This window comes from Oryx dammah, unplaced genomic scaffold, assembly GCF_014754425.2.
Source record: "Oryx dammah isolate SB20612 unplaced genomic scaffold, SCBI_Odam_1.1 HiC_scaffold_11232, whole genome shotgun sequence".
In the NCBI taxonomy this organism is placed as follows: domain Eukaryota; kingdom Metazoa; phylum Chordata; class Mammalia; order Artiodactyla; family Bovidae; genus Oryx; species Oryx dammah.
The window spans coordinates 4,925,047-4,942,376 of record NW_024080625.1 but is presented as its reverse complement, the minus strand read 5'-3'; the positions used below and the strand labels follow the sequence as shown (position 1 = coordinate 4,942,376).

Sequence of the window (17,330 nt, the reverse complement as noted above, 5' to 3'; positions counted from 1 at the left end):
CTTAAAGGCATTTTATTTGGCAAACCCTGATTAAGGCCCATCATTACAGAAAAGAGATCATATGATAAATAGCAGTTAAATAGGTACCTCCATCACTGACAGCCTGAAGTCCAGAGCCTGGAAAATTAAAGATACTAACAGTCACATTCAGAAATTCTTCTAGCTTGCCTACTGGACTAATTTTAAATACATACTTTCAATGTATATACCTAACAGTGGCACATTTGATTAGGACTGCTGAGCTGGGTTGTTAAAAATCATTTATAGCTAAATACTGAAAGAAGCCAGAAAGTAGAGAAATTTTAAAAACATGTTCTATTGATACGAAAATTTGCACTAAAGTCCAAATTTCACATAATTTTTTAAAAATTAAAAACATTCAGTCCATCGTTGGTTTTTCTTCATATAAAAGGAAATGAATTTGCTCAACGCACTATATAGAAAGGAACTAGTTTCTACTAATGTATTTTTAATGACTATTTATATATATATACACACATAGAGACACAAGCATATATGTACAAACTCAGAGCAGCGACAGTCAACTATTATTCTTGGTTTTTTTTTAGCTTCATCACAATTTCCAGGAGATTCTGTTCCACTTACAAGTTAAATCTGAGTCTAGGACCCAAATAAGAGAACACTGGAGAGGGTTTCCTAAAACATTAGTCCATGTTTCACTCCTAAGGTATTAGGCATTAGGCACTGATGAGGCACAAGCTAGCAGGCTTTAAAGCCTGAATGTTATTAATCAAGCATTCTTTTAAGTTAACATGGCAGACTGTGTCCATTCACACTGTGCCAGTAAGTACACTCTTGTCTCTTGCATCCTCTTCAGAGCACAAATACAAGGCGCCTTGCAATGACTTTGCATCTGGGGGCAGTGCCTCTGCCCCTGGACTCCCCTGGATTAGTCTCTCTGAAGGTTCAGGCGAATTCTCCCTCCATCCTGGACTCGAGTGCTGCTGGGAGACTTCCCAGAGTGAAGCGCATGGAGAAGGGAACCCTAGAGCCGATCGCGAGAGGGGGTCCTCTTGAAGGACTACTTCTTGGAGACACCTGTTGGAAAGTACTTCCTTTTCTTTGGAATTCCGCCATTTCATTCTTCTGTTCTGAAACCAGATTTTCACCTAGTAATAAAGTAATTGAACAAAATGATCACTTAACTCCACATTACTTCACTTCAGCATTTTACACTGTAATTTTTCCCACTGTTCATTCCACAGAATGCCTTATTATGAGAGCCAGCCTAGCAAAGTCCTTGTAGTTTTTCAGTCCAGAAATATCTGAGAAATTACTTTAATATAACATCTCCACACACACACTTATGAAACAAAACAACTGTGGTTAAGTTGGTGACATCCTATGAGTCAGGCATCTTTCAAGACTGGTTTAACTCTCTTCAATATTTTAAAACCTCATTTAGTCTATGCTAAATTATTTATCCAAAGGAAATGTTATCAGCTAGTAATATCATCTGAGTGGTTTGGGTTTGTTTGTTTGTTTGTTTTTTGGTGCCAGGTGTCAAGCCAGGCACTCAACATAGATTTTAAAATTTGATCTTCACAGTGACTGCAAGAAGTCCTTATTGCTCACATAAGAAAACTGAGGTTCAAAGCAATGAACTAGCTCAAGGTCAAACAGCTTGTAAAATGGAAGTACTTAGACTAGACTCAGTGAAAGTCCCACTCCAGTGCCGAGGCTCCTATAAACATTCAAACTTCATCAGAAACTTTTGGAGACTAAATTAAGAATATATTTCAAAATGCTTAGATAAATTGCAGGGTTAATATAATTTCCAAGTTCGAGTACTCCCACGGCTTATCAACTTCAAAGAATTAGGCTCAATAAATTACAACTGATTGTAATGAACCTTAAAGTGCTTATGATGGTAGTTTCTAATCTGAGCCATATCTGCCCCCATCCCACTTGAATCTTTTCTACTAACTTCCCTCTTTACCTACTAGGTAATCAACTGTACCTGAGCAGAAAACATCACAATTGGTTTCCTGGTGGTTGAAAAGTCAATCACATTTCTTTCCTGTGCATTACATTGCATCCTTCTGAGTAGCTTTCTATTTTTAAAACAAAAACTGGAAAATTTTTACCTAAAGAAATAATTATTAAAGTGTACAAACCAAATATTTCTCCCAATGAAGTAAAACTCTACCTTAACTTAGACGGTCTTTCCAGATTGGTAAAACATTCTTTCAAAGTGAGTGGCAATGTACAAAATGGCTACAAAAAGAAGCTTATTGCAGGCAGCTGAGTCCGAAACACAGCCGTCTCAGTTACAAGGCTTTTCATAAGAAAACAGTACTACTGTGTACATACCAGAGCACTTGGTTCTGTTCATAAATTCATTTATTATTTGCAGTAGGCATTTACTCCCAGAAAATCTGCCAAGTATTTCTAATGGGTTTTTACTAAGACAGTTATATGTTCCCATTAGTGATTCTTGCCTTTTCATCACATCAATTATTTTCTTCTCCTGTTAGCTTTCCTGTCTAGAAAATTTTTGAGTAATATCTCAAATTGAAGAAAATCATATAAGAAGTTTTTTCATAAGCGGTATTGGGACAAGTGTACCATAAGTGATACTGGGACAAATGTACGTGCTTGGGGAAAATCAAAAAAGTTCTGGGCTTCCCCAGTGGCTCAGTGGTAAAGAATCTGCCTGCAATGCAGGAGACCTGGGTTCGATCCCTGGGTCAGAAAGATCCCTGGAGCAGGGCATGGCAACCCATTAAACTAATCTTGCCTGCGGAATCCCATGGACAGAGGAGCCTGGTGAGCTACAGTCCATGGGGTCACAAAGAGTCAGGACATGACCAAAGCAACGTAGCACGCAAACATGCATAAAAGTTCTACCTCTCAATAAAAGTCTCAGATAGATAAAACAGCTAAACCTAAGCACAAAGCTATAAAAGTTCTAGATGAAAATGTAAGAGATGATCATTACAGTCTTAGGGAGATGAATGTTTTCTTAAGCATGACGCAAAACAGTACGGCTACAAAAGGAAAGCTAGATTTGACTCCATAAAAAGGAGAAATTTTTGGACAAATAAAGATGACCATAAACACATGAAAAAGCCACAGGTTACCCAAAAGAATTAACAGTAGGGACTCAAAGAGGTATTTGTACACACAATGTTCACAGCAGCAACATTTATATTAGCCAAAAGGTGGAAGCAACCCAAATGACCGTTGATGGATCAATGGATAAACGAAATGTGGTCTGTATATACGACTGAATATCATCAGCCCCAACAAGGAAGAAAGTTCTAACACATGCTGCAATACAGATGGAACTTGAAGACATTATATCCAGTGAAATATGCCAGTAACAAAAGGACAAATACAGGATGATTCCACTTATATGAAGTACCTAGAGTAGTCAAATTCATAGAGACAGAAAATAGAATGGGGTTGCCAGGTGCTTGGGGTAGGGAGAAACAGGGAATCATTGCTTAATGAGTGCAAAATTTCAGTTTTGAGAGATGAAAAAAGTTCTGGAATGGATGGTGATGATGGCTGCCTAACAATGTGAATGTACTTCATGCCACTGAACTGTACACTTCCAAAAGGTTAAAATGGTAAATTTTATGTTATTTTTATTTTACCACAAAAAAAAAGCCACAAACTTGGAAGGGACTTCTGTGACAGCTGTTAACAGGAAAATGTTACTAACTGTAATATTTCAAATATTTTGATTAACAGACAAAATAACTGCTGCATATCCATCAACAAAAAGACAGTATGATAGAAATGAAATGGTATAGCCATGAGAAGTCTAAATTCAGATGAAAATAACCAGTAAAATGATTAAAAGATTCCCAAGTTCTGATAACTAGGAAAAAAATAACAAATATAAGCTGCCAATGAAGGTGGCAACATTTTCAAAAATTTAAATAATGGGATTATTTAAAAAAGGGGGACTGTTCATTATTGGCAGTGAAATCTGACACAATTCAATATCTTGATACAATATTATATTTGGAAAGGAATTTTTTAACTGATCACAATTTAAAATGTACATAAACTTTAACCTATAAGTCCCACTCCTAGTTTCCTATCTTACTTTTAATATTTTTAAAGTGCATAAAGATATGTAATAGTAAAAAGTAGGAAGTAACTTAAAGCTGAAGATGGCTAAGTGAATTACAGTATATCCATGTAATGGTCAGTTCTAAGACACCAAAGAAAAATGAAGTAAATATGTATGCAGATATGCAAGGATGTATCTCAGGACATTTGAATGGGGGCAGGCGGGAAGCAAAGTGTAAAACAAAAGTCATTGTCAACCGCTTTTTCTTAATAGCCAAAAAATGGGAACAATCTCAATGGCCACCATTAGAATGGATAAACGGTGGTGTACCATGTAATACTATGCAGTGATAAGTGTAGATGAGCTACTGCTACAACACAGCCACATGGATGAATCTCACAATATATGGTCAGTGAAAGAAGCCATACACCAAAGAATATGAACTGAGTGATATTATTTATACAAAGCACAAAAATGGGCAAACTAATCCATGCAGTTCAGTCAGGAAGGAGCAGGTAGTGCCTGGGAGCGGGTGTGCAGGGGGCACCTGCTCCCGTGGTAAAGTTCTACTGCCTGAGCTGTGTGCTGGTTACACAGGTGGTTCGTATTGTCCTTTGGAAAACATCAAAATATGTGCAGTGAGATCCCATTTTTACCTAAAAATACATATATGTGCTTCTAAGTCACAGCTTCTTCCATCTGTAAAACAGAAATAACAGAAGTAGCTATTTTATTATCTGTAAATGACATCAAATGTCAGGGGACGTGGTAATCATTATGCAAGAGTCTATCTTTTTTTTTAATAGGGCTTCCCAAGTGGCACTAGTGGTAAAGAACACACTTGTCAATCCAAGAGATCTAAGAGACTCTGGTTCGATCCATGGGTCGGGAAGATTCCCTGGAGGAAGGAATGGCAACCCACTGCAGTATTCTTGCCTGGAGAACACCATGGACAGAGGAGCCTGGCAGGCTACAGCCCAAAGGGTCACAAAGAGTATGACACAACTAAAGTGACTTAGCATGTGTTTTTTATGTGTTCATGCATATATGACAAATATATAAGCTTATTTGGGAAAGGAGTATGACAAGGCTATATATTGTCACTGTGTCTATTTAACTTATATGCAGAGTACATCATGAGAAATGCTGGGCTGGGTGAATCACAAGCTGGAATCAAGATTGCCAGGAGAAATATCAACAACCTCAGATATGGAAATGATACCACTCTAATGGCAGAAAGCAAAGAAGAACTAAAGAGACTCGATGGGAGTGAAAGAGAAAAGTGAAAGAAAAAAAAAAAAACTGGCTTAAAACTCAACATTCAGAAAACTAAGATCATGGCACCCAGTCCCAACACTTCATGGCACATAGAAGGGGAGAAAGTGGGAGCAGTGACAGATTTTATTTTCTTGGGCTCTGAAATCACTGAGGACAGTGACTGAAGCCATGAAATTAAAAGATGCTTGCTCCTTGGAAGGAAAGCAATGACAAATCTAGACAGTGTATTAAAAAACAGAGATATCACTTTGTCATCAAAGATTTGTATAGTTAAAGCTTTGGTTTTTTCAGTAGTCATGTACAGATGTGAGAGCTGAACCATAAAGAAAGCTGACGGCCAAACAATTGATGTTTTTGAATTGTGGTGCTGGGGAAGACTCTTGAGAGTCTCTTGGACAGCAAGGAGATCACATCAGTCAATCCTAAAGGAAATCAACCCTGAATATTCATTGGAAGGACTGATGCTGAAGCTGAAGCTCCAATACTTTGGCCATCTGATGCAAAGAGCCAACTCACTGGAAAAGACCCTGACGCTGGGAAAGATTGAGGGCAGGAGGAGAAGGGGATGACAGAGGATGAGAAAGTCAGATAGCATCATTGACTCATGGACCTGAATTTGAGCAAACTCCAGGAGATAGTGGAGAACAGAGGAGCCTAACATGCTGGAGTCCGTGGCATCATAAAGAGTCAGACACAATTTAGTGACTAAACAACAACAATGACAACATATGAAATAAAATGTTAACCTACTTTTGAGCTGTTCACCAAATTCAATGAGATAAAAAACATTCTTTCCTGGGGCATTTGAATCTTAAAACCAATACAATCAACTATGTACAGCTATTTGCCTATGGATAAGAACTGAGAGATAACATGAAAATATGGAAACAGTTTGTTTTCTCAGAGTGGAAATATTACAGTCAACTTCTCATAAATATTATTGAATAGGTTTGATGCAATCCTTTTTCAATAGTTCATTTTAAAGAAGATACTATGTACTATTATGGATTTTCACTTTCTCAGGGCACTGTTAGATTAATCCTAGCCATTTTTACTCTTTAACACCTAAGAATCCGCCTGCCAATACATTTGCAAGAGACACGGGTTCGACCCCTGAGTGGGGAAGATCCCCTGGAGAAGGGAATGTAAACCCACTCCAGTATTCTTGCCTGGGAAATCCCATGGACAGAGGAGCCTGGTGGGCTATAATCCATGGGATTGAAAAAGAATTTCACGTGACTTGGCAACTAAAAAATACCTACCTCAAGTTCCAATTCAACCAGAGGCCCCCAAACTTACAAAACTACACACTTATCCAGGCCAATGCAATGCAGGCCAGGCCTACTGAGCCCTCATGTGGCCCTTTCTCAGACCCAACAATTCCTCTGAGCACCAGAAAATTCCCATCACTAGACTCCCCAAGGATATATGGACCAGTCATATGACTGTCCCCTCCAGAGGTGGGAATTAGTATAAGGCTCCAGAGAGATATATAAGTTTTAGAAGAACTACTGATCCAGCTCCTATATGGCAGTATAACTAACCTGCCAGGTGCTGTTTCCTATATTATTGTTTTATAATCATATCTAATTGCTCATAAGCTTCTGTTTGACTTCTCAGTTGGTTGTAAACATTCCTGGGGTCCAAGGAGTGTTACCTGAATCAGTACTTATCAATATTCCCTCTTACCTAGCACAGAGTGTGTTAATTGCTCAGTCGTGTCCGACTCTTTGCAACCCCATGGACTGTAGCCCACCAGGCTCCTCTGTCCATGGGATTCCTAGGCAAAAATAGTGGAGTGGGTAGCCATTTCCTTCTCTAGGGGATCTTCCCGACCCAGGGATTGAACCTGCGTCTCCTGCCTTGCAGGCAGATTCTTTACCATGAAAGCCACCCGGGAAGCTCTGAGTCTTACATAAAAGTGAGAAACTGAGGCACAGAGCAGTCAATTAAGGGTATGGGCTCACCAGTAAAACACGTGAGGAAAACACATACTGGCTGATCTAGGCCAACTGCCCTCAACCACACCTTGTACTGCTTCCTATGACTACAAAAAGTCAGGGGTCAGGGGGACAGATTACTTCCCTGGGGAAAGGAAGCAAGGTTAAGAAAGGTTTCATCCAAAAATAACTAGTTTAATAACATCTGAAGTTAGAAACCAGGTCATTTGTATTGAGGGGAAGTACAGAAGAACACGGTGGTTAACACAGAGCCTCTGCTAGCCCTTTAAAACTTTTATGCTGATTCAAAAAATTCAGGTAGATGGAGCCCTGCACCAGGAAAGCCAGTTAGACAAACAGAGTACCTGCTGCATTTCAGCTGCTGCCATCCCCATGAGCCAAGGGCCCCTGTGCAGTGAACAGCCTGCACAAATGTACATGGTGGTTCCAGGTTAAAGAGAATGCAAATTCCAGAATCAGGTTGCCTGGGGTGGGGAGCTCAGCTCCAAAGCAGTCTCACTCTGTGATATTGGATCTCTGTTTACTTCTCTACATTTCCTCATCTAGAAAATGGGGATATTTCATAACAAGGATTAAATAGGAAAAATGCCAGTGCCTTATACTGTTAATTATTTATAAGTAGGCCAATCTTTAAATGGAGTATGCTGCACTTCCCCAAAGGCCAGAAGTCTCTTTCAAAATTATATGAAACGTCATTGTACAAGAAAGGTTTGTAAAGGTTGCAAACGTGAAACTACTTAACTGTACTTGACATAAACCCACAGTGCAAAATAATGACGTCTATTAAGAGGTACTAATGAGTCATTCATTTATGCCTTGACTGTTGGATTGGAAATGAAGAAAAAGACAGGAAAATTGGTTCCTGCTTTTGTAGGCAATTATGCAGCCAGTTTCTCTGAAAACAGAGCAAACAATGTAATGATGTAAATGCCCCAGCGTTTGCTTTTCTTTTCATTTGGGAAGAATTAATCAGGCAAAAACCTAGACTTCTTAGCAAATGGACCAATTTCCAAACAGGAATTGTTGCACATATTTCCACTCACTAAAAAATTATGAGAATCATTTCAATAATGCTTTGGGGTCCAGTATTATGCTTAGTACAAGGAATAGTTGCCAAATGAATGGATTTCACTGGATTCCTTCAGAAATCAGGAGCTGTGTGCTGATCACACATCTTCCTGCTCATCAGTACCTGTGATTCTTTTAGTCCCAAGTTGATGGCAAGTTTCTTTCGGTCTGTTTTGCTGATATATTTCTGCTTCTGAAACATTTTCTCCAGAGCCTTTCTCTGGTCCTCAGAAAAGACAGCTCTTCTTAAAATGCCCCTCCGAGCTTTGGAAGTAGATTCTTGGGTCAGAAGAGGCAGTACACTCTCTTCTCCTAGAGGGAAAAAATAATATGAAAAGCCCTGTTAGCTTTGGGAGGAGAATTCCACTCATATTCCCCAGAACCGTATCCTCCACCTCTTTGCCATGGCCAAATTATCTCATCTCTGAACTCTGCACACACAGAGTGCTTCTTAACCTCTTTTTGGTCATGGACTCCATTGAGAATCTGATAAAAGTTCTTTGCTCCCCACTGGGGGGAAAAAAACCAACATACAGATAGATGCTTGCCTTCCCAATTTTGCATGCCATGTCAGTCCATGGTCCCAGGTTACAAAGCTCCAATGTAGAACAAGTGATAGATGGTTTAAATACTTAATTTTCTCTAATTCTTCATTTATTCATTCATTCATTTATTGTCTCAAATTGTCGAGCACTTACCATATGCCAGGCACTCTGCTCAATCCCACACAATGAGAAGTAAGACATATGTTTTATCACACTCATTACCTATAAAATCAAGGGGGAAGCATTTATTGAACTAGCATCACAAGTGTGATGAAGTATTTCTAAGGAGGGTGCCTTAGGAACACAAAACAATGGGTCTAACCTTAATCTGGGATATCAGGGAAAGCGTGCAAGAGTCGGAGATGTTTAATATGAGAAGGAAGGTTTGGAAGACCTCCAATCACCTCCTACCCTCTCAGTTCAGTTGATTATCAACTCCTTCAGGGCAGAGACACTACTTTGTCTGCCTTCTTTTGGCTGGCACAACACTGGTTCCCATCCTCTGTGAGTTTCATTCATCATTCACCATTCATTCATTCATTCAGTTTTCTAGTAGTGGTAGACAGAGTTATGTCTTTCCCAAAGATGCCCATGTGCTAATCCTCAGAGCACATGAATATGCTACATTGCATATCAAGGGGAAATTCAGGTTGCAAATGGAATTATGGTTGCTAATCAGCTGACCTTGAAATTGGGAGAGTATCTTGGAGAATCACGGTAGGTCCAATGTAAGTGGAAGAGGGAGAGAAAAAAGGAAGTCACAGTGAGAGTTTTGAAGATGTCACACTTCTTCCTTTGAATATTGGAAGAAGGGGCCATAAGCCAAGAAATGCAGGTAGTCACTGGAAACTGGAAAGGCAAGGAAATGAAGTCTCCCCTAGAGCCTCCAGAAGAAACGCAGTCCAGCCGACACCCGGATTTTAATCCAGGGAGACCCATTTCAGGCTTCTGACCCCTGTGACTGTAAGACAGTAAGTTTGTGTTGTTTTAAGATGTAGGTTTGTGGGAATTGTTACAGCAGCAAGAAGACACTAATACACTGGGTATCAGACTTACTGGGCTAACTGCCGAGGAAAGCAGACAAAAAGTACATGATCCCTGCCACAAGGAGTTCACCTTCTCATGGCAGGACCAACACATGAACATCACTCCAGAATACGAGCACCAGGAGAGTGGGGACTCCAGCTCACAGTTGTAGCTGGTATGCATTTTGGTGCTTAATAATTATTTCTAAATAAAGAAGCAAATGAATGTCTTAAGTACTAGAATAGCATGATCTCAAAAATGGTCTGGCATTACAAAAAAATGAACTGATGGGTTTAGAGAAAATAGGCTGAATCAAGTCTAAAAGAACAATTCAGTTCCAGAGAAAAGGAACTAAGGCCAACCCAGGCAGAATGACCAGCATGCTTCACAGTACTAAGGTACAAAGGAATACAGTGTCGCCAAAGAAAAGCAGTCCCTTGGACTGCAAGGAGACCAAACCAGTCACTCCTAAAGGAAATCAACCCTGAATATTCATTGGAAGGACTGATGCTGAAGCTTCAATACTTTGGCCACCTGATGCAAAGAGCTGACTCACTAGAAAAGACTCTAATGCTGGGAAAGATTGAGGGCAGGAAGAGAAGGGGACAACAGAGAATGATATGGTTGGATGGCATCACTGACTCAATGGACATGAATCTGAGCAAACTCCGGGAGACAGTGAAGAACAGGGAAGTCTGGCATGCTGCAGTCCATGGGGTCACAAAGAGTCAGACATGGCTTAGTGACTGAACAACAACAAGGAAAAGTAAACAGTCAGCAAGGCCAAGGAATGGCATAAAGCAGAGGGTAAAGCTAGAAACCATATCCAGCCTGGAGGTGCGCTTTGTTTGGTCTTAGATTGTTGGTTAAAAAATTCTGATTTAGCTGTTCATAATTAATAATTGGGAGGTTTCATTTGAAGCTCAGGTTTTCAACATCTCTTCAAAGGTAACCTCACTGAGCTTACCTTCCCACAGAGCAAAGAGTTACCAGAATGGCAGATGTCCCCTATAGGAAGCACGTGGTCCCTAGTTTGCCAGAGCCCCGTTAACTTGCTTTTTACCTGTCAGGCTCTTGAAGACATCTGGACCTGTGGTGTAGAGATTGTGGAATGGAGTGGAATCAGACTGAAGAGGACTACAAGGGTCTGGAACATTATCCAATAGGTAGTGAAGATCAACAGAATATGTTTAAGCAGGATGTGACATGATAATAATAAACATACACTGAGCACTTCCTCTGTCCTCATACTTGCCCTGTATTAAGCCACTGATATCCATTATTCCATTTAATTCTCCCAATCTAACTATGCCATGAATGCTACTATTATTCTCTACATTTTAAAGATGAATAAAAGGAAGCTTAGGAAGCTTAAGGAACTTTGTCCAAAGACTTATTCCAAAACAAATGCTCTCAACCCTACACAGTACTGACACAATACTGACTTGTATTTTAGAAGAAAAATGTCAATAAATGGATAAATCTTGTCAATTCTACCTCTGTAATATAATTGCTTTCTTTCCTGTTTGTCTAAAAGATTCGTAAACAACTTCCAGCTAGTCTCTCAGCTCTGGGTTACGTCTCGTTCCCATTCATCTTGACATTCCCAGAAGAAACACCGGCCTCTCTTTCTTTGAGTTCTACAACACTTGTAGAAATCTCCAGAGAAATGTCATAATCCTTGGGATGTAATGAAGCCCAATTCTTTACCAAGTTCTAGTTTTACTGATGCCTTTTTGATTTATCCAATTGTGGGATCTTGGTTAATTCTCCATCTATAGAACCAATTACTTTTGCCTGCCTCACACCAAGGTCATATCTTAAAGTCAGGCTTTGGCAACTGGATTCACTGTTTTTTTCTCAGAGGCTTAAATAGTTTTATGCAATACTGGTCAAGGCTCAGTGGTAAAAGAATCCACCTGCCAATGCAGGAGACACCAGTTCAGTCCCTGAGTCAGGAAGATATCCTGGAGGAGGGTATGGCAACCCAATCCAGTATTCTTGCCTGGAGAATCCCATGGACATGGAGATGAGCTTGGTGGGCTATACAGTTCATTGGGCCACAGAGAGTCAGATATGACTGAGTGTGCATACACACACACACACACGCAATATTGGTCAATAATAGCAATAAAAATAGTATGAACATCTCAATATGTTCACATATTTCTAAATGCTTTTCTTCTCTGAACTATCCTTGGTATAGATACCACAGAATTAGCCTTCTGCATTTTATTTCAGAGTACAGATTCATCTGTTGAGATGGTGTCTCTCTAGGAAGCCTCAGGACAGAAGACTCTGAAGGATGGGAAAACTCAGTTTAGACCTCGGCACATACCTGTGTGATTTGGAGAGTTACTCACTCTTTCAGCTTACTTTACAGAGTTGTTCTAAGGATTTGATAAAATAGCACAAGACAACTTTCAGTGCTGAGCCCACAATAAGGATCATCATATGCTAAAGACAACTGGTCAGATGAAAAAGTGTTCAAAGCAGTTAAGGTTCAAAGTGGCACAAAAGATAGAATTAAATGGTAGCAAGACTTTTTGAATCCAAATTCTTGGCTCCCTCCCCTCTCCCCCAGTGTTTCTTGGTGGGTCAAGATTGTGAAGAAAGAAACATTTATGAACACAGCCAGAGCTCCTGTTTGTGACTATGGGCTTCTGCTCCCTGTCCTTGGTCAGGACCACATAGCATCTCCAATACAGCCTGGCAACAGGGTCCTCGAATTCTACCATGCCCTTCTCACTTCATATTTTGATCTGGAATTCTTAACTTATAAATGTATCCAATCTACCATTATTATAGCCGTACGTATTAAAATTAGAGAAAGAAACTTAAATACCCAAAGGTAATGAAATGCATAAGCACATCATGTTATATCTACTAAGTGAAAATTTAAAGAACCATTAAAGATGACTAGGAAGATCAGGCAGCAGCAAGAAAAATACACTATATGATATATTAGATACATATCATGCTCACGCTAAGTAAAAATGCAGAGGAAAAGAGACTGATAAAGCAAAAAATAAAAACTAAGAGAGGCTATTGTCATACCGTTATAGACAAATAATGCATCTCCACTCTACACTTTACCTCTGATTCAGTTTTATAAGGAGAACAAGCAAACATTGTAGCAACCTTTGAGGGAGAATCTAGCCAAGTAATTGAATCATCACTGAGTGACAACTGAAGATGAACCCACTCCATCCTCCAGATGTTCATATTTAATAAGGAGAAATGTGAAAATGATAGAATCAGACATAGTACAATGAGATAAACACCCACAGACCACCGCATAGAGAACGTTTAAGCACCAGTTGAGAAGCCCTTTAGTTTTGGAGGCCAACAGAGTAAGTCCTGAGAGAGACGTGCTACCAAAAGACTAGCAATTCCTCTTGTGGGAAACCTTGACGATGGGGCAGGGAGAGCAACTGACATCTGCAGAAGCTTGAGTGTGGTGAGGACAAGGGCAAGACATGGTGAATCCAGGAAGCTCACAGAGCTTGCTACTTTTAGAGGATGCAAGTGATGAGCAGGAAGAACACAGGACATTAGCTGGGAGGTAGGGCAGGACCAGGAGTGACTGAAGCAAATTTAGGCTATAACTTGCCACAGTGATGAGTCTTCTGAGGACCTTGCATTTCAGAAGACCAACGCTTTCTGAGTTAATACAACTTCTTATTTATTCTTAACTGGCGTATAGTTGATTTACAGTGTACATCACAATTATTCAGTTACACACACATATGTATGTACACATAACTGAAATGAAAGTCACTAAGTCGTGTCCGACTCTTTGCAACCCCATGGACTATACAGTCCATGGAATTTTCCAGGCCAGATTATTGGAGTGGGTAGCTGTTCCCTTCTCTAGGGGATCTTCCCAACCCAGGGATCAAACCCAGGTCTCCCACACTGCAGGTGGATTCTTTACCAGCTGACCACCAGGGAAGTCCAAGAATACTGGAATGGGTAGCTAACCCTTCTCCAGCAGATCTTCCTGACCCAGGAATCAAACCACGGTCTCCTGCATTGCAGACAGACTCTTTACCAACTGGGCTATAAGGGAAGCCCATATATACATATATATACACACACACATATACACATGTACGCACATATATGTGTGTGTGTACTCTCAGTCTCTCAGTCATATCCAACTCCTGTAACCCATGGGCTGTAGCCTGCCAGGCTCCTCTGTCCAGGGGGTTTTCTAGGCAAGAACACTGGAGTAGGTTGCCACTTCCTGCTTCAGGGCGTCTTCCCGACTCAGGGGTTGAACCCATGCCTCCTGTATCTCCCGCATTGGCAGGCAGATTCTTTACCACTGAGCCGCTTGGGAAGCCCCATATTTTATAATACAACTTCTTAAACCTACATAAAAATATAAATAAATTTATGGCCCAATATAAGCTAATTTAAATTTTTTTCCTACATTTTTTCTAAATCAAGGTTTTGTAAATAGGGGTCATAATTCTACTCATTTAGTACTTTCTTCACTAAAATCTAAATGTTTACATAAAGCAATGTGGGTAACACTTTTAAATGCCCCTAAGACTTTTTAATAGGAACCCACAGATTTTCCTACTATGTTTTCTATTGAGCATTGAGCTATGTTAAGAACAGAAAAAAGAGATCTACAAATACAATATTCTCACCAGTGTGAAGGGTGAGAATACACACAGACCAGAGCTCATCTCTAAAAGAGAAAACTTCGGAGTAGTTGTGAGGATCAGAGGGTTAACTCCTTGGTCTGGTCCTCAGGATTCGGTGCTCTATAGCAAAAATACAACCACTGGACAAACAAAAGCCACAGCAAATATAAAGAATATTCCTTTCTTCCTTTGTCTGCTAGTTGCTTGGTTTTCCAAAGTTCTGCTCTCAATACATGAATCGCCACTGTTTTCATAAACCGACGTGGCTCAGTTTCCTACAAGAAGCATGAGAACAAGATGCTGCTTCTACCACCGCTGCTCCTCTCCACATCTCCCCTGGGAGTCTTTTGTGGGCTCTCTCTGGATCTAACTATAAACCAATGATGAACTTACCCCATTTTCCTACCTTCTAAATCTAGGAATATGAGCTCAAATTTACACCTCCAAAACAAACATAGGGACTTGAGAACTTGCTGGTGATTTAAAAGTCTCTCAGAAGCTATCAAAAAGTTACAAGCAACAAATACCTTTGATTATTCCTAAATTCATGACAAAAATATGATTTTTATGGAAACTTATAGGTGACAATAATAAATAAATACTATAAAGTAACAATGAACAGATACAGAGATTAGAGCATGCCTAGATAAGAGGCTTTAGAAGCCAGGGCCGTCAACTCAAGGTGCTATAGACTCTGCCAATTTGCAGATGTCAGTATATTATTTTATAGTATGACTTCCATATATATTTGGGGCTCACTATGTGCTGCTGTATGTGCCAACAATAAGCAGTGTGTCATGAAATCTTTACCATAATCCCAAGAGGAAGATATGAGCATCTTCATTTCCATAGGAAAAAAACTGAGGCTCTGGAAAGACAACTTCTGCAATTGAGACCGCACATGCAAGCAGAGTGAGGCCAACCAATGCTCTTTAAAACTATACTGAAGATTGTCAAAGTTACAGATGGTCGTGCAAAGAGGTCAGAAGGTGGGGAGAGCCATTAAAATGGCAGAATGACCTAGGATAACAAAGTTTTCAAAGGTATAATTCTCAGCATCTTGCGATGGCCCCCCTGTACCACCTCTCCCCCCGCCCCCAGGAATCCCTGTGTGATGTGAGCCTTATGAAAGGCACTTCAAATGGAGGTGTGCTGTGTGTAAATGATACAGGGCAATGAACAATAGAGAAACATGCAGTAGATAAACTGGTGGAGGTCTCTGTCTAGCCCAGGGTAGGCTACGACTACTACTTACGAACACCTGGGGAGAAAGAAAACTCCATTCCAGAAATGTTACTTGAATACTTTCACTGCCTCTGTGGAATTCTTGAATAGAGCCATCAACTTGGAAAAGCTATTGTCTTTGAGTCTCTGACTCCTTTAAACCTTCTTCCTGGTTGACTGAGTGTCATTTAGAGAGTACTATAGAGTACTCTCCCTTCACTATTGAGAAGTCAAAATCTATGTTCAGCTCATCACACAAAATCGCTTACATGTTCAGCACAATAACTAGACTATTTATCTGTTATCACGAACATGCTGCATCCTTCTGAAAATCTTAGAGTTCTAAAGATAAATCCTTATAAAAGAAGCTCTCAGGCAGCCTTTTGTGGGTTTCCATGGCTTTTGATGGGGCTTCCAAGTGGCACGAGTGGTAAAGAACTTGCCTGCCAATGCAGGAGACATAGAGATGCAAGTTCGATTCCTAGGTTGGGAAGATCCTCTGGAGGAGGGCACGGCAACCCACTCCAATACTCTTGCCTAGAGAATCCCATGGACAGAGGAGCCAGGCAGGCTATAGTATGTAGAGTCGTAAAGAGTCAGACACGACTAAAGCAACTTAGCATGCATGCATAGGTCTTGTTCAGTTCCCTAAACCTACTGACCACTCCAGCTGAGAGCAGAACACAGCCAGGACAGGTGAGTTTAACAAGGTGTGTGCCCAACAGAGCATCGCCACCTTTGAAAGTGACACTCTTAGGACCAACCTACAATAATAACAAGGTCCCTTTCCTGCTGCCATCAACAAAATTCTAAATTCAAATTTCAAGAGTATATTATATTCTTTTAAGTTTTAACAAGGAACGGAAGATAGTAAAATTATCTCTAAATGCAGAATGTAAGTTCACTTACCAAGAAAGCTAAAACAATTTATTCCAGAATAGTATTTCCTCACTTATATCTTCATAATGCTGCTCCAAATTTAAGCTTTGTTTTTTAATGCATAAAATTCTTGAAAGGTTAAATTCAAGTTGGGTACTCAAAGACAAAGAAATAATGATTTGATTAATTCAATGAGATATTCTACATAATTAAGACACCTACACATTTTCATGTAGTCTTTTTATTAAAGTCATTCTCTGCATAATTCCTACAACTTTCCATTTCATTTTAGCTGAGCTGTATGCTATTTTGAAAGGAACCTTATGAATACACTATCAAAGATTTTCCTTACACTGCTTTGGGGAAGAAGAGAATTTACCACTGCCTTTTAATTTTTCCCCACTGTAAGGATTGTGCTTAAATAGCTAATTAAACTATTTATTATATGTGAGAAGGGCACTGGATGAATGATTGTTTCCACATTGCAACAAGTCAATCATAAATCTAACAGGTTAACAAGAAAAACTAACTCAATTTTAAACAAGTAAATCATGTAAAGAATCAAAAAGATATTTCTCTTGCTATGGATGTGTTGATCTGATCCTAAACTTTTAGAAATAGTGAAATCAATATTATGAAATGA

General features: G+C 39.7%; 1 protein-coding gene across 1 annotated transcript in view; it reads right to left on the bottom strand.

The window, feature by feature from the left end:
* Window positions 1-558: 558 nt before the first annotated feature.
* The window catches only part of LOC120861346 (homeobox protein DBX2), a 36,600-nt gene continuing 19,828 nt past the window's right edge, over window positions 559-17,330 (bottom strand). Inside the window, exons 3-4 of the mRNA XM_040236993.1 lie at window positions 8,480-8,667; window positions 559-1,130 (exon numbers count right to left, since the gene is read on the bottom strand). Of these exons, the coding sequence (XP_040092927.1) occupies window positions 792-1,130; window positions 8,480-8,667 (527 nt within the window). The 3' untranslated portion in view covers window positions 559-791. The remainder of the gene's footprint in view (window positions 1,131-8,479; window positions 8,668-17,330) is intronic.